General features: G+C 37.3%; 1 protein-coding gene across 1 annotated transcript in view; it reads right to left on the bottom strand.

The window, feature by feature from the left end:
* Positions 1-21,398, bottom strand: part of ALG13 (ALG13 UDP-N-acetylglucosaminyltransferase subunit) — an 82,676-nt gene that overhangs the window by 39,672 nt on the left and 21,606 nt on the right. Inside the window, 13 exon segments of the mRNA XM_042782982.1 lie at positions 558-685; positions 1,703-1,803; positions 2,157-2,221; positions 3,774-3,882; positions 5,656-5,731; positions 8,437-8,599; positions 8,779-8,860; positions 13,841-13,913; positions 15,878-15,924; positions 16,706-16,756; positions 19,174-19,257; positions 19,868-20,104; positions 20,106-20,246. Coding sequence (XP_042638916.1) covers positions 558-685; positions 1,703-1,803; positions 2,157-2,221; positions 3,774-3,882; positions 5,656-5,731; positions 8,437-8,599; positions 8,779-8,860; positions 13,841-13,913; positions 15,878-15,924; positions 16,706-16,756; positions 19,174-19,257; positions 19,868-20,104; positions 20,106-20,246 — 1,357 coding nt within the window.

The raw sequence follows: 21,398 nt of genomic DNA, 5'->3' as shown, positions 1-21,398 counted from the left end.
CCGAGGAGTGGCTGGGGGGTTTGAACCGCCAGCCTTCTGGTTAGCAGTCAAGTGCCTTAGGCACTACACTACCAGAGCTCCTTCAAAGCATTGAGAGTCATCTAGTCACCTATGCTACTATATATATATATATTTCTTTCCCTCCCTCAAGTTTTAATCTAAAACCCACTCCAGGTTAAGTTTACACAAAGTCCCCTAGAAAAGTGATTCCCACCCAGGGATGATTCCCAACCCCCACTCCTAGGAACATTCGGCGATGTCTGGAGACCTTTTTGATTGTCAGAACTGGGGTGTGTGGGTAATGCTACTGACATCTAGTGAGTAAAGAATACAAAACTAATGATAAATTCACTTAAGAATTTCATTATATTATCATTGCCCATGCAGGACAGCTCCTTCACAAAGAATTATCCAGATCAAAATGTTAATAGTGCTAAAACTGAGAAACCCTACCACAGAACAAGACTTATACTTTTAAAAAAAAAAGGTACAATGCATAAATGAAAGGGACTACAAGAAGGGAAAAGTAAAATTATAAAAACCCTCAACATACATACCTATTTCTGGGACATAGCCCCTAGGCGATTTTTGGTAGTTTCTTCCTTTCCCACCATGCAAAATGTTCCAGGCTGGAACAGGTGTCACTTGAGTAATGGGTCTTACGTTAGCCAGTAGAACAACATGCCTTAATGATAAAGGTACTAACATGAAGTCATTGCAACACAGACTTAATTCTCATGTGATACATATGCCCCCAATCTCCTTGCTTCATTTAAGTTTATTTAAATCTGTTGACACTAGCTTCCTTGTTTTTCCTTTTTAGGCTAGAAAACCCCAGGTTTTTGTATAGTTTGTAGGGAGTAGTTTACTTTCACAGCTGTTTGTAGCACATCTCACACTCCATAGGAAACACTGTGATAGAATGTATTATTGCACAAATATTTGCTGTCCTTTATTGGAAGAATATTTATTTCCTAACCCCACTGGCATCAGGCTTGGCTATATAAGCCACTTCGGTCAATAAAAGGTAAACACATGCTTGAAGCAGCAGCATGTGGTCTGCCATGTTCTAGTATCTTCCCCTCCTTCTGATCACAGAAGCATGTGCCAAGGTAGAACCTCTGTCAGCCCGATTCCCCCTTTGCTGACTTACTATGAATGTACTTGATAAATGAACTTTATTGTGTCAAGTGTCTGATATTTTGAGATTATTTGCAACAACAGCATAGTTTAATAGTTCTCAAAGTGGACCAGCAGCAGCTTCACTTGGACCCTAGAAATGTAAATTCTTGGGCCCCATCCTAGACTTAGTAAATCAGAAACTACAGGAATAGGGCTCATCAACCTATGTTTAAACAAACCAGTGGACTAATTTATCCTGATAATCAATAGTAGAAGCTCAGCAAACCAGTTTTCCAATTAAACTGAAAAGTTTTGTAGCAAGTTTTTGTTTTACTTGATTTAATAGTCCTAATACATTAGCTAGTTCCTAGGATTTTAAAACTTCATACATAGTTAACAATAGTGAGATTTGACATTTCAGCATATGCATATATAATTCAAGAAAAGATAACTTATAATTTAGGCCAGTACCAGATATACCTCTAGGTCTTCTTACTACAGCCTGGTTATTCTCAATTTGGTATTACAAAAAGGCAGCAAGAGCCAAAGTTACAGTAATTCAACAAATTTATATTCTTACTTTTCTGCCAGTTCTTCAATGAAGACTGTTAATGAGTTATCATTTCCAACTTCCTGAATGTGAGCATTATAATATCTTCCACCACCAGATTCCAAGCGTACCTGAAAGCAGAAAAAAGGCAGTAAGAATGAATACATCTCAAATCTCAAATCTTCTGGTAGATCTGGCTTTGGCCCAACAAAAATACCACTTTTCCCAAATGAAGATCAGTATCTTCTTTTTAAAGTAGTTGATATCAACACTGCCAACCAACCTAGTTCAAGGGAGGCAGCAGCACATATTGAAACTGCTTGCCTTAAATATAACCATAAAACTTTGAAATTAAAATTTAACACAAATATTTTTCAAAAAAAATCTTTTTTTCAGCAGTTTATATTATTGCTGAACTCGTATTAATGACTAAAACCATAATTTTGGAAAAACAAATTACTAATTCTTTAAAGAAGAAACTAACCTGACACTTGTCTCCCAAATAGTACTGTCTTCCAGCATACTCCATGTAATCAGATTTTTGAAGTTCTATTAAAAAGATATTAAGGTTCAAGTTCAACTAAATTGCTTCATTTCTTATTTTACATCATTTAACTCCCTAATTTACTTTTACTACAGTGTCTTTGACAATACTACCACTATATGCTAAAATATGGGAAGGAGTCACAAAGAGCCATTCTGTAATTCTCAATGGGTTATTTCTCCAGTCAACTTCAGGGTATCTGCCAGAACAGTTCTGTGCTTCAAAACACAAATAGGTAGGAATTATGAGGTTGAAGCCTTCGAAGTGGTCAAACATCCAAACCAAAACAAATGCACTGCCATCAAATCTATTCTGACTAACACCAACTCCACAGGAGAGAGCAGAACTACTCCATAAGGTTTCCAAGGCTTTGAATATTACAGAAGCCGAATGCTACAACTTTCTCCTGCAGAGTGGCGGGCAGGTTTGAAAGGACAACCATTCAGTTAGCAGCTGAGTACTTAACCACTGTGGCACTAGGGCTCCACCGGTCAAACATCAGTAAGGTACAATTTGAAAGCAACACTATGAAGATTTTTCAACCGAAAAAACCAAACTCACTGCCATCAAGCCGGTTCCAACTCATAGCGACCCCTCCTTGGGTTTCTGAGGTGGTATCACTAGGAAAGTAGATTGCCCAGTCTTCCTTCCGAGGAGTGGCTGGTGAGTTTCAACTGCCAGCCTTCTGGTTAGCAGTTAAATGCCTTAGGCACTACGCCACCAGAGCTCCTAAGCAACCTATTATTTTAAAAACATTAATCTTGTACACGAGGTCTTAACCCTTACTCTAGATTACTAACTATACCCTGATTAACCTACATTGCTGAAGGAGCTGAATATGAAATATTAAGGCTACCTTGAAGGCAGTACTTTAAAGCCTACTTTGACCAACTTAGTTATCTAATAAGGAGAGAGAAGCAATTATCTATTTCAGGGGTCAGCAAACTTTTTCTGTAAAGAGTGAGATAGTAAATATTTTCGAGGCTTTGTAGGCCATAGACAATCTGTCATGTCTACAATATGTAAATAAGTGAGGATGGCTATGTTCCAACAAAGCTTTATATATGGACATTGAAATTTGAGTTTCACATAATTGGTAGGTGTCACGATATACTATTCTAGTATTTTTCTAGCCACTTAAAAATGCTAAAATCATTCTGAAACAGAAAATGGGATAGACTTGACCCTCAGGCCGTATTTTGCTAGTATTTGATCTATTCATTTAATCGATGAGGGCAATCTTAACACTTTAAAGTTTAAGATAAGAAAAGTTACTGAAAGTTTCTGTTATTCTTAAGGTTTTCTGACAGCTATTTGTATACAATTTTTGCAAAGCTCAAGTCCCAGATAAACATCAGACTCTAAAGATCCCTCCCCACTTAAAAACCTATTTATTTTCCTCCTCTGAATTTAAAGCATGCCTGGAGTAAGATGAAAAGTAACAAGCTGTTCTTTATAATAGTACATTGAAATCGGCTCTTGTAAGAAGAAACAATTTGCAAAATTATTCTCCTGGGTCTGTCAGGATTGGAAAGCATCCTTTTGATATTTCATTACCTTTTCTGCTGTCCAACCAAACATCAAATTCTACATTACGATAGATTTCTGGGTCCAGGGCTTTGAGCACCTTATAAGGAAAAAGCATCTTTGATGGAGTTTCTGAAGACTAAAACAGAAATAATCATGCTAAAACCTCACCAATTTAAAAATAATAATAATAAAATTTAAAAACTATGTACATATACCTCCCTTTCCTTAACACAAGAAATGAGTGTCACAAAAAATTATACTACGTATCTTAAAAATAAGGATACTGAAGAAGGAAAATGTAAATAATCCAAAAGGTTTTAGGTGGCAGAAAAGAAATATTGTCTAGAACAGCCAGTGACTAAGAACACATATATTAATAGAACATAAACCAGGAGTAAAAATTCAGTCAGGGCTCCCATGTCGTAAAATTCCCTGGCAAAATCTGAAAAGTTTACTTCAGTTTGGTCAAATTCTGTTACAGCTTCCTTAAGGAACTATCATTTTTCTTCTGGGCTCCTAAAACTTCACCATATAAAATACTGTTCCAAAATTACCAACACTTAGGGCATTTTGTTACACCACCCCCCCCCCCCAAAAAAAAAAAAAAAACCTCACTGCCACCAGGTTGATCGTGACTCACAGTGACTCCCTTTGGGTTTCCGAGGCAGTAAATCTTTATGGAAATAGATTGCCCAGTCGTCCTTCCACGGAGTTGCTGGTGGGTTTGAACCGCCAACCTTCTGGTTAGCAGTCAGGCTTAGGCACACCACCACCAGAGTTCCATTTTATTACAGAGATTGCGTATTTACCCTAATTAGCTAGCCTCAAACTTCTGTTGTTTTTGTAACATCTAATAGATTCCAACTCAGATTGATCTTGTATGACAGAATATAACTACCCCATAGGGCATCCTAGGCTGTAATCTTTACAGGAGCAGACTGGCAGGTCTTTTCTCCCACAGAGCCACTGGTGGGTTCGAACTGCGTAACTCTTAAGTGTCAGTGAAGTGCTTTAGCATTTTGCCACCACTGCTCCAGCCTCAAACTTCAAGTCTCAATATTGGTCTACCTGCTTTTAGGTCTATACAGATAGTATAATTTCCCTGGTTTCTCCAACTTTAATAGACTAGGATTGTCGCCCATTTTGTTTAAGCAGAATAGGGATAAGTATTATATTATGGGTAAAATATCAGCTTAAGTTAGAAATCTTAGATTCAGAAGACTGTTTCCAAATTAAATACTGAGGCTACAGTATTACTTTTAACTCAAAAAGTTTGTGAAATTTTTCAATTATTTAAAGTTTATTTTGAAAGACAGAAAATTTAAGAAAGAATAAGGAGAAGATTAAGCACAAATTTTCCGTTTTCAGACAAGTTCACATGCCACGAAGGAAAACATGGATAATGCCCCCCACACATAATTAGAATGGACCATCTAACCTTAACTAGTTAAAGTTATAGACGCAATTCAAGAATATGAAAATCCATCTTTTAAATAAAAAAGCTCCAATAGAGCCTGGTGGAACCACTGCGACTATGGCCCCTAGCTGCCCTTCAGGTCTGGAAATTGAACCCACACCTGTGGTTTCCAGCCAGACAGAAGACAGGCATATGAGTTGAACATTTACCTGAGGTAGATACACTCCTTGGAGAGAACAATCATTGAGAAAGAAGGGCTTCTCACAGGGAGACAGCTTAGGGGGCAGGAGTCCATGGAGGGATGGCCACTGGGAAGAGGTAACTATGAGGAGGAAGTGGGATGGGAGCTGTTGCATTGTAGTAAACTGTGGTCAATGTCATGAGACAAAGTATATGTAAACCGTTGTATGGAAAGTGAATTTGCTCTGTAAATCTTCACCCAAATCACAATAATAAAAAAAAGAAAAGAAAAAAGAAAAAAAAATCTCAAACCTTTGCTTCTGCTGTTCCTTGATTGGACCCTTCTGGTATATTTTCAGCATTGCAGCAGGCACCTTTCTCTTCAGCCCTAATTGAAAAGAATTAGAGCAAAATAGCTTTATACAAATGCAGTAATTAAACCATCCGGCTGCTAACCAAAAGTAGTTGTTATGTGCCATTGAGTCGGCCCCACTCATAGCAACCCCTCCTTGGGGGGGATGATACCATGAGTTACCACACAGAGTAACACCAACCCTAGTGATGCCACTGGTGTGAAGTCCTGGGAAGAGATCTGAGTCAGAAAGCCTGTATTGTAGTCCCATGCACATCTCTCAACATGCTGAATGACATTCTACAAATTCTTTCATTTAGTCAACCTTAAACACCTACTCTGTGTCATGTGTAATGCTAGCATATAATTAAGATTCTGTTCCTTGCCTTTGAAGTTCTCCTGATCTAGACAAACTGGAGATGGTTGAGGTTGGATGGGGGGGGGGGAGACTAACTAGTTAACCAGGCACATTGTGATTAGAACCAAATGACTGGAGGGTTAGGAAAGCTTTGTGGAGATGACACTGCTTTTATAAAAGGGTGCCCACCTCACAGAATTATGAGGATAATATAAAAGATGTTGTTGTGTGCCAATGAGTCTGCCCTGACTCATAGGGACCCCTCCTTGGGTTGCCAAGGCAGTATCACTACGGAAGTAGACTGCCCAGCCTTCCAAGGAGTGGCTGGTGGGTTTGAACTGCCAGCCTTCTGGTTAGCAGTCAAGTGTCTTAGGCACTATACTATCAGAAAGGTTAGGCAGTTGAAACCCACCAGCCACTGCTATGGTGAAGATTTACAGCCTTGGAAACCCTATGGGGCAGTTCTACTCTGTCCTACAGGGTCACTATGACTGACAATGGATTCTGTGGCAGGGGGCTTGGTTTGGTCTAGTGGTAAAGTAGCTCTGGTCCAAAAGTGAGGCAAATACTTTTTCATCCCAGTATTTTGATTTATGCTTCCTTTTTATAAGTATGTGCTACAATATACTTAGCACATTACCTCCCACATTTCATAACTCCTGTGGAGTCAGACTCTTCAGATGATCAGTCCCTATGATACCTACATCCTGGTATTAATACCCTTGTGATCCACTCTTTGAGACTGATTCTAACCAACAGAGTAAGTATGGCAAAAGGAACAGGATACACATGATTACATTACATAAGAATTTAGTACCCATCTTCCTGGTCTTTCTCTTCCGACTATGAGGAAGCAAGCGGCCAACATTTATAAACCTCATATGGCAAGGGACAGCAAATGGCCTCCTGGACTTGAGGGAGGCCTCTGGCCAACTGTCAACAAAAAACTGAATCTCTCAGTCCTGCAGCGGCAAAAAAAATTGAATGCTGCCAAGAACCATGTGAACAGGGAAGTATATCTTTCCGAAACCTCCAGGTGAGAACCAACAAAGTCTATGCTCAAAGTCCTAAGAAACTGTGTAATAATGCATGTGTTGTTTTAAGCCACTAAGTTTGTGGTAATATTGTTACATAGCACTAGATAACTGATATGCCTTGCCTTCCTACTATTACAGTTTCCATTAGGCTGAAGTTCTTAACACAAGAAATCAGTGAAGAGTAATTTTTATCCTGACACCTAGTTGCCAACCCTTGCATTCCCCCCCCCAAAAAAAAACACTTCTACAAAAAAGAAGTTACATGCATTATAGTAAAAAAAAAAAAAAAATTGTAAAACAAAAACACAAGGTAACACTTGAGGGGCACAAAAGCTATCAAAAAGTTCGGGGGGGGGAGAGTAGATATTAAGAAGAAATAAAAGACAGTACCCACCTTATAACTAAAAGTTTTTTTATGAGATATGCTCAATAATCACTGCATCTGTGGAGATGCACAATCTCTATTCCCTGTGTATACCAAAAGACGACACTCAAAAGCTCCTAACACTTCCCTTTGCCTGAGAGATTCTTTCCTTCTAACAGGGTATGTTTGTCAAGTCACCATTGTGAACCTCAGTTACCATGTACAAAATAATGGTGCTAGTTTAGAATCAGTTTTTTTCCTCAAAGTGAGGTCTACTGACTACCTACCTCAAGAATACTTGCATGTACTTTTTAAAGAGGCAGATTCCTGGCCCCACTCTGACCTCAAATTCTGTGAAAGTGGGCCCAGGAACCTGTCTTTCTAACACGCTCCCTGAGTAATTCACATACAACTAGAAGTTTGAGAATCACTGGATTAGAAGGTTCTAAGCCCTGTGCTAGCAGTTAAAAAAAAAAAAAAAAAAAGCAATTCTGATTTGAACGTAACTTCCAAAGCCTGAGCCTCTTAAAATAAAACATCTTTTGTATTATGCAACACTGAAGAATAATGTCAACTCTAGAAAACACTGCATAACGTAGAGGAACTTGGAGGACATTATGCTGAATTAAATAATTCAATCACAGAAGGACAAATATTGTATTAGTTCATTATTGTAAAAAGTAAAGGAAAAGTTTATATATGGAAGGAAACTTTGTTGGGTACCCAGGGTGGGAGGCGAGGGAAGGGAACATTGCCCCCCCCCCCAGAAAAAAAATACTAAAAATAAATAAAAATCCAGGAAAAAAAAATCTTTGTTAAAACTTCTTTTCCCATTGAAAAAAATTTATGTATGTAAAATACACGTGTGTGTCTGGGTAAAGTAAATCATAAACTTGCCAAATGTCTTCCTCTATCAAATGGTGACACACAGAAACATGGAATATGTTTATTACACAGTTGATATCCCCTTCCCCTTTATTACCTATCCCGAGTCGAACTCTTATATTCAACACGGGCATCCTCACTTCCCGTCAGAGCATTATTTCTGTTCTTCTTGGGACCACTTCGAAACAATTCAACTGCAGTTTTCAACTCTTCTTCATCCACAAAAAACACATCTTTATACAGCATTTCATACAATATAGCTAAAGAAAAAAGCCAATATTTTCTTTATAACAATTTGAAAATAGTCATAACCCAGTACATAAGTTCAGTAGGTAACAACAAGGTTTTAAAAGAACTATTTATAGTGGTTCCTTTGATTTAAAGACTGGAAACAAATCCCTTGAAATCACATGTGAACATTTATAAAACCTTCACATACCCTGACAAACAGCGGCACTTGACTGAAACTGTTTTGAGTACACGGAATCATAATGACCATTATTTGAATAGCAGAGTAGAATCTGAAGAAAAAGAAAACATGCAGAAAAATCAAGTGAATGTTATGCATCTTAAATCCGTGGAATCACTTGAAATTACCTTGCTGAACAGAATTGATAAACTAAATGAATTTTATTATTTTCTAAAAAGTGATTTTTAAAATCTAAATATAGGTAAATACAAAGGTTTTCTTCACAGTAGGTTTTAAACGTCAAGATTAAAACGCCATTCCTGTTAAGTCTTGAATTACAAATCAAGAGTAAATGTAACAAAACCTAACCAAAGTCAAAAGACTCTAGTTAAAGAAATGACTAGAGAAATTAGGGCAAATATCCAAATAGACTCTGAAAGGCGATGGTGGGAGTGGGATGGTTGTTGTTATGTGCCATCGAGTCGGACCCGACTCATAGCAACCCCCTCCTTGGGTTGCCGAGATAGTATCACTACAGAAGTAGATTGCCCCATCTTCCTTCCAAGGAGTGGCTGGTGGGTTTGAATCACCAGCCTTCTGGTTAGCAGAAGACTTCAATTTATTCAAAAGGTTATCAATTTTACTGAATAGCAATAATCAATATGTTATACTGGATCAATATTGCTATAAGACTTCTTAGATGAATTAAGGCATCAAAATAGCTACAAAATTTAGAGGTTAGCTTCTTAGCTGAGTTCTTCAACCCTTACTTTCTTCAAAACACCAATTTGGTCAGTAACCAAATTTTTTGAGTAACAACTCTCCCTGGTTCCACATGATGAGATTTGTTTATAAGATGACTCAAAAATATTTTTGAACTTTTGTTCAAAAACTTCTCTCTTGTTCAAGGGATACACATTCAATCCTCATTACTATAGATTCCATATCTGCAAATTCACCTACTAAAAATTTACTTGTAAGCCCCAAATCCATACTCGCAGGACTTCAAGAGCCACTCATTGCACAGCTGTAAAATATTTGAATCACTCAATGCACACATCCCCAGCTGAGGTCAAACAATGTAATGTTTTGCTTTCTCGTCCACTGTAAACAAATGTCCTTCTTAGTCTATTTTTTTTCTCATATTTGTGCTTTTGCTGGCAATTTCACTGTTTAAAATGGCACCCAAAGCATAGTGTTGAAGTCTAGAGTGTTCCTAATTGCAAGAAAACTGTGATGTGCCTTATGGAGAAAATACACGTGTTAGATAAGATAAACTTTGTTCAGGCATGAGTTACAGTGCTGTTGAAAGTGAGTTCAATGTTGGCAATGTATAATAAATAAGGTGTCGTCTTAAAAATACAACACATTACAGGGTTATGTATTGATCAGTTGAGGAAAATGTGAACAGAGGCTTGTAGGAAACTCTGTATTTCCCCTAGGAAAAATTATTCAGTAGTTACTAATTCAGTGTTAGAAGTGACTTTATAAAAGGTAATTACCATGAACAACAATTAACCAAAATCCCTGCTTTATGGTCATTTCGTTCAGAAAGCATCTTTAATTATCAGCAAGTTGAGGTACCAAAGATAATTCTCTGTGGTCTATGGGAGGATGTTACAATCAGGATTCTTTGGCAGAAAATTATGTTAAGCACTTTTTCTTCTACTTTCCTTGACTAACTTCTCCCAATAATCAAATTCTCTAAGCCCAGGTCTATCATTCCTCCCTTTTTTCAAAATCCCAATTTCAACTACATCAGTATAATCTATTTCAAGTATTGAAGGCAAGTGTCAAACTAAACTAAACTCACAGTAAAATTTCTATTATGAATAAGCTTCATCTACTACAGGGGATATTTGCATTGAAGAGAAATTTATTATCCCAAAATAATAATAAAAGAAACTCTGAATGTGGGCTATGGGGACTGGGAACTCCAACTTAGAAAAGTTAATAACTGGAAGCAGTTATTAAGGCATAAAGGAACCCAGCCAACAGAATGTACTATTTCCTATTCAAGTGGTAAGAAGTTTAGTTTTGATTGGAAAAGGCAAAACTATGTATAATGGTTTTTATGTTCTTGGTGGTATCCCAATAATAAAATAATTATTCTGTAATATATACTCGTAGGTGCTGTGTTTGTTGGGAGTAGGTAGGTAAGATATAATGGTAATAAACTAATGAAAAAATGGGGTATATCTATGTTATTGATGAGCACAGATACTTATAAAGAACAAGTAACAGGATATTAAATGAGTCTATCTACAGTACAACATACAAAGAAAATGATATAGAATATATACCTACCCAAACTTTAATAGCTTTTACCTTGGGGAAGGGCAAGAGAGTAACAAGAATGAATGGTGACTTTACCTTTTACTCTATTTTTAAAAGTATGAACAATTTAAATACGAATCTTAGGAGCTTCAACATACAGGAACGAAGTTTGAGGTTAAACAAAGATGTCACACAACAAAAGCAACCCTGCTGCCACCTGGAAAGAAGGCTCAATGGAAACAAAGGAACCCAGGGAGGAAGTGGGAAGAGTTGTTACACTGAGGGGATTGCAGCTGATGACACAAAATATTTATACACATTTCCTGCCTTCTGAGCTATGTTTCTGGGCAAATGCTGCTTTTTAGGTCTTTATGGTTGATTGTATTGAGGAGTACATTCCTTGCTGGTGCTATTATTCACTTTATGGGCCTGTCCATTGTTTGGCTGAAAGTTGATACCCAGGGTGGCTTCAGTTCTAGTACTGAAGAGTATCTAAGGGCCACAGACAGTCTTGAGGATTCCACTAGTCTCTATCAGACCAGTATCATGTAGTATCAAAGTGAATGCCACCAGAAGCTAGAATATTTGGGAAAAAGACTGGAAGTACATACTTACAATTAAAGCAAAATAAAACTTAAAGCATTCAGAGTTAAGTCAACAAAGAAAGGGAAGGAACCAAGATGAACATTAGGCATTTCTTTGAAAGCCTGTGCTAAAATCTCTATTATTTAAGGCAGATTAATGACATCTAACAATATGCTTGCCCTTGAGCACTCACTGTAAGTTCTCATGCAATGATGTGACATTATCAGAAATTTCTGAGTAAGAGGAGGGTTAGCATTTGCGTTTCAGCAATAATGCACAGTATTGTCTGAGATGAGATTTTGACATTTACATCCTTACCCAAAAACAGGAAACCAAACTCATTGTCGTTGAGTTGATTTGACTCATAGCAATCCCTCCTTGGGGTCCAAGGCAGTATCTCTAGAGAAGTAGATTGCCCCAACTTCCTTCTGAGGAGTGGCTGGTCTGTTTGAACCACCACCTTTCTGGTTAGCAGTCAAGTGCTTTAGGCATTACGCCACCCTTCAAGTTTTGTTTTCCTCCCTCAACATTTTATTCTGAAAATTTTCTTGCAGAGAAAAGTTGAAATACATACTGAACACACATATCCCCACCACTTTTTCCTACAGTTATGCAGTTCTACTTTTAAATGAGTCTTATACATCATACAGAGATTTTATTGAGCTATGAAAAGCATCACTCATTCTGAATCCTAAGTACACAACAAGGTAAGACCTTGTCAATATACAGAACCGTAAGAGTATGTATAAGTCTCATTCATACACGTATAAAACTAATGCTCATCAGCAATTGGGGGGCTGTGTGCACAGGATTATACATGCATATGTGGTTGGTCTGATAATTTATAAAGTCAGCATGTTTGTTCATACTGAAATTTAAGTATAGGCATTCCCCTGGATTGCAAATGAGATCCATTCCCAAGTGTGTCTTCAAGTTCAATTTGTAGGTAAGTCGTCAAAACAAGTGCACCCAGTTCTTATTTAGCCTTTAGAGCAAGAAAAGGCCTTGTCAATGATTTAAAAGCTGCACATGCAGCCAGTGAAGGTGATTACAAAGAAGACTTAGAGTAGGAATTGGTTCAATTGTTTCAAAATGAGGGTTCTTATTACAAACTATCTAAATGTAAAGCCTATCTTTTCAGTATTGCCAGCTCTAGATTCTCAAAGGGTCTCCACAGTCCTCTAAGCCCTTGGAGGGCAAGGATTTTGTTATATTCATTTTGGTATCCCTGAAATCAAGTACAGTGCTTGGCACACTATAGGGGCTTAATGCCTGAACCAATTAGATGGTGATACGACTGGTAAAACAAGTAATGTGCTGCAATTTATACTTACCTGCTAAGTATCTCTCGCATACTAGTCTTCATTCCTGCTGCCATTTTGCTAGTTCAGGTCTTTTGCATCCTAACAGTTCTTCCAGTGCCTAGTCTTGTCTCACCTTCATTAAAAGGTTGCCCGAGTTTTGCTCCGTGGTAATGAAATAAGACTTATAAAATTCAAATATTGTATATTCACTAATTAGCCACTAATGAAATAATCAGGATAAAAATTGTTCTTAAATACTTTCTGGAAGAAAAGCTGTAAGCTAAAGAACAATGTGTTTATTTGGTAAGTGTTCTCAACCAACAAACCACCTCCTACTACTTTCAAAGCACCTTACCAGGCAGTTAATAGAACACTGTCTTTGCCCCAAAGAAACTCTCAGATTAATGGCAGAAATAGACATGTGAAACAAATACAATGTGATAAACACTAAAATTACTTGAGAGCTGTTAGGAGAGCACAAAGGGAGGAAATAACTCCAGGCGAGAGTTGGGAATGTTCCATCGTAATTTACATTGGCAATACAAAGGAACAGAAGATAAAGCATGAAAACTGAACTATCAGAAAGCATGACATACTTAAGGAAGACAAAGAAATTGGAAAGGTTTGAGACCCTTCAGAGTCCTAAATGTCCAGCCAGGAAATTTAAACCTTAAGGATTGAGTGTTTCCGTTTATTACAGAGGCGTGTACATCATTATCTGTTTCGAAGGATAGCTAACAACACTAGGGATGACTGACTGGAGAGGAAAAGGCTGTTGGCAGAGAAGCTTGACATTTAGACTGTGCTTAATTTTTCATTTGTGAGGTTTGAAAATGATTATTTCTCAATATTCTGGTAAACCAGCAGCATCGTTCAATTTCTTTTATTTTCAAAAAGAAATATTCACAATTCACTCAACTTCTTACCTTATCTTCATAGCCATTATCTGTGACAGAAGTTGGAGGCTTTCCAGGAAAGCGATAAAGGATGATATCCCTACTACATGGGTAAAAACACAGGTGGGTGAGAAAAGACAATTTGGCATATGCAAGACACAGCTGTAAGAACGACTATTTGTGCTTTTAAACTGCCTACCTTATTATTATTATTGGTTTTACCTTATTCATATAAAATAATTCAAACGTTTAAGAAGCTAAACTATATGAACTCTAGGCAGACATCCAACTATCCCCTCACCCCTAAAGATCACCAATGATACATTTGTGAATTTTGGGAGCTGAGGCATTTGACTGCTAACCAGAAGGCTGGTGGTTCAAATCCACCAGCCACTCCTTGGAAGGAAGATTGGGCAATTTACTTCTGTAGCAATATCACCTTAGAAACCCAAGGAGGGGTCGCTGTGAGTCGGATCCTACTCGACAGCAGCGAGTTTGGTTTGGTTTTTGGATTTTCCTTTATATTTAAAGCTGAGGTCAGAAAATATTTTTGATCAAAGGCCAGATTATAAATATTTTAGGTTCTATAGGCCATATGGCCTCTGTAACAACTATTTAACCCTGTCCTTGTAGTGTAAAAGCAGCCACAGACAATGAATAAGCACAGAAGCATAACTAAAAACCAAAACCAAAGTCACCGCGCTATCAGGTCACTTCAGATTTGAAGCAACCCCCCCATGGGTTTCCGAGGCTGTAAATCTTAACAGAAGTCTTCTTTCCACCTAGTCCTCCTTTGGCAGAGCAACTGGTGGGTTTAAACCGCTGACCTACTAGTTAGTAATCAAGTGCCTTATACGCTACGCCACCAGAGTTCCTTGATAAGTGTTACTATTTCCCAATAAAACTTTATTTATAGACACCACAATTTAAATTTCATGTAATTTTCACAGGTCATTAAACAGTCCCACCAGCCACTCCTCGGAAGGAAGGTTGGGCAATCTACTTCCATAGTGATACCACCCTCAGAAACCCAAGGAATGGTCACTATGAGTCAGATCCAACTTGACGGCACTGAGTTTTGCCCTTTCCTATAACCCACCAACACTGATGAGTAATAAAGTTTGGTCTCTATATATTTGGCTATATTAAATACTTGAATTTTTTAACCATATAAAAATATAAAAATCATTCTTAGCTCGAGGGCCATACTAAATCATGAAGCAGATTTAAAAGCCAGCCCAATTTAAAAGCAGCAACTTATTAGCCACCTGCCCATTACCTATTCTCTACTTCTCACTGGATTTAGTGAAAAATGAGTAGACAACACAACATTAACTTGATCAAGTCCCTATATAACAAGAGGACTCTTGACTCTACTAAGGTATGTATCATGTCATCATTCTAAGAATTGTGAAGGATTCTTATACAGCTCAGAGTCCTCAAATGATTAAATGATACCCCCTACCTCTAACCTACCTTTTATAGCTAGTTTTCAAAAACCTAGTTTTTAAAATATCATTTTTGCATTTTTAAGGACCAAAATACAACTTACAAAGCAACAAAGCAGTGTTTCTCAACTTTTTTCCCCTATTGTTGCCCCCCCAAGATATTTTTAGACTTTTTATTAATGCTCACATGTGTTTTTAATACCACAGATACACTACTACCTGTGTATGTACTGTGGCCATTTGAAAGACCACAAACCATTTGTAATATCTAAGATTTTTTTTTCACCCCCTAAGAACCAGTGTTCAGCCCACTGGAAACAATACTGTCTTCATTTAGAATCATACAACAGAAACAAAATTAAGAGAGACAAGAATCCTAAAAGATATCCTACAGAAATTAACATCAGCAGACTTTATTTTTTCATCCAAATGGATGCAAAGGTAAGGAAGGCCTCTGTAACAAGGTTCTCCACTCAATAACTATACTAAACTGACTCTGCTTAGAACTTTTCATTCTAACATATCATTAAATTAAATCTCTAATTTCCCCAATCCTAAAGTGACTTTAACAGAAATATACACATTCACACTCTTTTAAAGAAAAGAGGATATAACTTACTTATAAATTAGAGAAAGGGCTCTTATTTCCAGATGGCCAGCACTTTCCTAAACATAAATAGTACATAAAGTTCTTTTTTAAAAAAAAATCTACAGGTAGGAGATAGCAAGCATCTGCAAGTTTAACAGTTGTTTTTTAGCTGCTTATCAACTGTTTTAGGAGAAGAATGTAGAATACACTGTAACTTGCTTTGCAGCTTGAAATATTGTGACAACTCATTAATATAAACTTACACTTTAAAAAAAAGTCCTTAAATCTTTCTTAGCTAGCTAATAAGTAATAAGGACAGTTAATACGACATATAGAAAAGGCACAACAAAAAATTTAACTAGTCTGAAGATACAAAGGTAGAAGGGTATTTAGTAAAAATGCCAGAAGACCAGAGCTATGAAGTTAATTTTATTACATACAAATTCCTTCTAAATAAAGTATACACTTATGAATCTTTCTCCTACATAATTGAAGGACCAATAAAAATTGGAAGAATTGTTTAATAAACAAGTAAAAGTGACTTCTTCCTAACATTCATCATCCCCCCACATTACAATAAAAAGGCTGAGCCTTATCTTGTTCCCCCAGATGTTTGTAATGCCTTGTGGCTTTTTCCTGAAGTCTAATGGATAACACTGTTAACACACAATTCTTAATATTCAACACAAAATAATAGGCCAATTGCCCACCTATAAACCTTTGCAAGGAACTACTGATTCAACACAATTGGCTACTTAAGAAAGTATGTTGGCTCTGGTTAAAGTGACAGAGCTGAATCAATATTTAGGTTCCTATTCCAGGTACTCTCAACGATTTAGCTCCCATATTTGATCTTACCTTGGGGTCTGCCAATCGTTCCAGGTATTTTTCATAAGATCCCTCCACATACTTCAAAAATAAAACAAACTTGACTTAACCAAATACACACACAGTATTACTAAAATTAGATTACATTCTGTAATTACCCTCGGATTTTTTTTAATCCACTTGAAGTATGGTATTAAATTACTATGTTGCACAGCACCTCAAGAAGATCTGCACATATGCAAAAGTTACAAGGAAAAGCTGGACAATAAACTTATCTTAGGAATTGGTCCTGGCTCATTAGCATACCAGTATATTACATCAAATGGTACTACTTTGAGTTTTTTTTAAATGACAACTTGACGAGTTTCATAAATTAAGCGAACCCAGTAATTTTAAGGATTTCAAATTTGAAAGAAGACAGGCATTTACAAAGTTAAATTGAAGAACTTTAAAGAGATTTTGATTAGTCTCAGAAAAAAAATAAAGACATGAAACTTTTTTGGGGTGATAAAAATGTTCTGTATCTTGATAGTGGTAGTGAATGAACCATTTCATTCTGGTTTGACCCCTGCTCAAAATCTTAATTTACATCTCAGATACATAAGAATCACCTGGGGATGATCTTGTTAAAATGTAGATTCTGATTCAGTATATCTGGGGTGGAAATTAAAGTTCTCAGCATGGGGTATAACCAGAAAGAACCAGTTCTAAGCCTTGGGTTACAAGACTATACCACTGTCAAAACTAAAAGCTATAAAAACTTAAAATCGTGAATTTTACAACATGTAAAATACACCTCAATAAAAATTAAATTAAACCCAGAGAATATCATTAACTCAGGCCTGATTCCTACATATCTATCGCTAAACTATTAAAAAAAATCTATTTTAAACAGCTTGTTGAGGTATCATATAGTAATGTGCACATATTTAAAATGCACAACACAAATAAGCTTTATGTATCCATGAACCTACCACCAAAATAGTGAACATATCCATCACCCTCTAAAGTTTCCTTGTACCCCTCATAACACTCTACCTTTCCACCCCCTGCAACACTGATCTGCTTTCTGTCACTATAGATTAGTCCGCATTTTTTGGAGTTGTATATAAAGGAAATCATACAGTACGCATACTTTTTCTTGGTCTGGCTTTTATCAATAAGAGTTTTGAGATTCATTCATGTAGTTTAAAAGTTTATACATATCCTTACTAGTCAAAATGTAGGTCACCAACCCACAGCATCACTTGGGAGTCTGAAAAATGCAGAATCTTGGGGCAGCACCCAAGACCCGCTGAATCAGATTTTGTAGTTCAACAAGCTCCCCAGGTGATTTGCATGAATGAAATTGCTCGATATGCAAGGCTGGAACACCATGATCCTGTATTTGAAGTAATTTCACGAGCCATCTTTTCCACAGGTGTGGTAAACAATATAATGAACTTCAAGATAGTAAGTTTTAAAGACAATAAGCCTCTATACGGTTTTATAATTCACTGATACCAGTTCTGAAAATCAGAGTAAACCTCGAAGAGAAGGCAGATACCCACAATATACAGTTAGAAAAAAAATAGGACTGGAAGGGCTAGGAGTGTTAAACAAAGCCAGATGAAAGGGTTCAAGTCAATTCAGAGATTGGTAGAACCTCCAGTTTTGTTACTAGGAATTCAAAATACTTGAACGTACACAAAGGTGTTCTCTGTTGTTGTTATGTGCCGTCGAGTAGGACCTGACCCATAGCGACCCCTCCTTGGGTTTCCAAGGTGGAATCACTACGCAAGTATATTGCCCAACCTTCCTTCCAAGGAGTGGCTGGTGGGTTTGAACTGCCAGCCTTCTGGTTAGCAGTCAAGAGCCCCCAAGATGTCCTCTAGAAGCTGTTTTAATTAAAGTTAACCAGCCACTCCTCAGAAGGAAGATTGGGCAATCTACTTCTGTCGTATTACTGCCTCAGAAACCCAGGAGGGGTCGCTATGAGTCAGATCCGACTCAAGGGCTGTGAGGTTGTGTGTGTGTGTGTGTGTCTATTACTGTTAGAACTCCAATTACCACAATTTATTCCATAAAACTAGATGTTTAGGACTAACTTTTCCCTTACTGTTAAATATCACAAGCTTTCTCAAAGTGACTGGTGGAAGGTTTTGCTCAATACAGGATTCAGCAAGAGAATAGAGGGGATTAAAATTTTCAAATGTGTATTATAAAACATGAAACAGCAGACAAAAAGTAACTTTTTAGGTTGTGTGTGTTATAGGGAAGGAAGTAGTGTGACATATACAAATAAACCTTGTTCTTAATTTTTAATGAGTAATAAAACAATCTAATACTGAAAGGTGGTCCAGGATCTGCTAGCTAGGGAGAAGGCAGGCAGCTGGTAATTAAATACTTGCTTTTGAGAGGAGAGGAGAGTGCATAAAATTAGTTTTTACATGTAGGTACTCAAAATTCCTTTTCCACCTGCTACAGACACTACTCCCCTGAATACGTATTCTACTTACAGCTTCAAAAGTTTGTTGATTTTCTCTCATATACGAGACACAAGCCTTCCTGATCTCCAAATGATGAACCTGGCTACAAAACAACTAAAAAGAAGAGAAAGCCCAGCTCAATGTCAACAGTCATTGGAAATAAAAGCTTCAAAATTAAGAGTATGAACTGGCCATTTAAGTCCCACTTACTCAGAACTTATGTAGGAAATTGGGACATTAAGTCCTGATAGTACTAAAATTTGTTTTTCACATCAAAGATTGAGCAGAAATTATTCTGTCACGCCCCTCAACCTCCCCCTTTCCCATTCCTTATGTGCACAGCCTATAAAATTTTGTTAGGCATAAAGTTTAGAGGAAGTAGGGGTTGCTTACTTATACGATCAAGTTATATTTCAAAGTTTTCTTTAAACCCATTTTCTTACTGCTCCTGCATTCCAAACTAGCATTCAGAAAAAAGATGAAAGCAATATATTTGAAGTAATCAGCAAAGGCATGCACTGAGCTAAAATAATCAGGAGCAGACAGCCTCTTCCCAGGACCTGAGAAACCTGGATGTTTTCACTAGGAAAGAGAAATGGGCATTGTTTATTTAACAGTTGGGAAACATTCTGAAGGGTTACAGGTCTTTCAGCTAAATAACTATGCCAAATCTCAAACTCTAAAAACTCAGTATAGTGATGATATATATTTGATTTCATTTTACCTGCTCCGAAATAGCACGAAAGAGGCAAGAGGCATCCTTGGCAGTCAGCTTTCGAAACAGCCCTAAACTGCCTAAATATTCATCCATTGATGCCTCATTCAAAGGCTTCTGGCTGTAGTACTTTTTCCATCCTTTTTGCATTGTGAACAGAAGGAGGGAGAGAGGGAAAAGAACAGAAATGCAAGAGGGAAAAGGCAGGGTAAGGTAGGAATGGGTAGCAGTGTCGGGTAGCAGTGTCGATCGCTTGCTTATGCAGGTATCCGGAAAGCAGCCAAAAGACAAGGCATGAGAAGGCAGCTGGAGTCAGCACCACAGCATCTGTGGCAGTTCTCAGGAGCAGAGAAGCAAAGGGCTGGTTTGCCCAGGTCAAGTTGGAACCCTGTGAAAAGAGGAAGAGCCAATGCTCCTAGGTATACGGGACTCAATTTGGGGAGACAACAGGAGTCAGAAGGAACTAGCAGAGCTGCCTAGATGGGGAAGAGTGGGATTAACTCAATCAGCCCAAAGTTGAGAGAAGAATAGAATGTACAAGCAGCTGAGCTTTGGAGATCAGAAGGGAGCCCAGATCGCTGCTTAACTCAGGGCAACTGCTGCAGGAGGCTGCAATAAAAACTGCAATAAGGCTCAGGTGTGAATGAGGCAGCCTGGCCCATGATACCTTAGGATCTCTGCCTAAATGCCCCACTCCCTTCATACTTTTAAAGGGAAAAATCTGAATTCAATCTACACTAAAAAATCATAAGAGTGTAACCTCCATTATCTAGGGGCAGAAGTCACATTTCATGGGAAGTCAAAGACTAAGCAATTATCTAGATATATGATGTGTGAGATTTAAGTAAACTTATTTAATTCCCCTAGATAATGACCCTTTGCTAAATTCCCAGAAACTGTATTGTTAAGAAACCTTGAGGCCATTCTTGACTAATGCCTCCAAGCTATTGTAAATCATTAACAAAAAGGGGAAATGCAAAAAGTGTTTCCTAAAATTGGATAAACAGTTTTAATTGAAGCAGTCTCTAAAGAATATCTAACTTCTGATAGGTACCATTTAAAACATTTAAAATGCTCGTGGCATACAGTGTAAGAGACACTGGATATGAGAAATGTGTTTCAATGTCTTAGGGCAATTTTCCAGAAAAAACTGCTCTGAATTCTTAGAAAACCAAAGTAAAATATGACCCATACTTTTTAAAATGTACTCAAAAAGAAGGTACCCTTGAATTACTTGATTCCAATGTTAAGTATCTCCTTATTTTTATCTAAATGCCTCAGTACAATCCCTTCCTGACTTGTTTTAAAGAGTTGAAAAAAGCAGGCTTTGGAGAAACTGCAAAATCAGGCTGATGTCAAAATTCATTTTTTTTATCTCTGTGGATCCCGGAATAAGCACAAATGCCTTCTATAGAAAAAGCATCAATAATCAATTTTATAATTTATGAATAAAAGTTAGGACTAGTAGAAAAAGCAGTAAAATCCTGATTATCCTTAGCTTCCCAATTTGAAATCACCTTAATTTCTTTTTTAAAGAAAA

Source organism: Orycteropus afer, unplaced genomic scaffold (assembly GCF_000298275.1).
Source record: "Orycteropus afer afer isolate SDZICR_OR568_19922 unplaced genomic scaffold, OryAfe1.0 scaffold00549, whole genome shotgun sequence".
Taxonomy (NCBI): domain Eukaryota; kingdom Metazoa; phylum Chordata; class Mammalia; order Tubulidentata; family Orycteropodidae; genus Orycteropus; species Orycteropus afer.
This window is presented reverse-complemented; position numbering and strand designations above follow the sequence as displayed.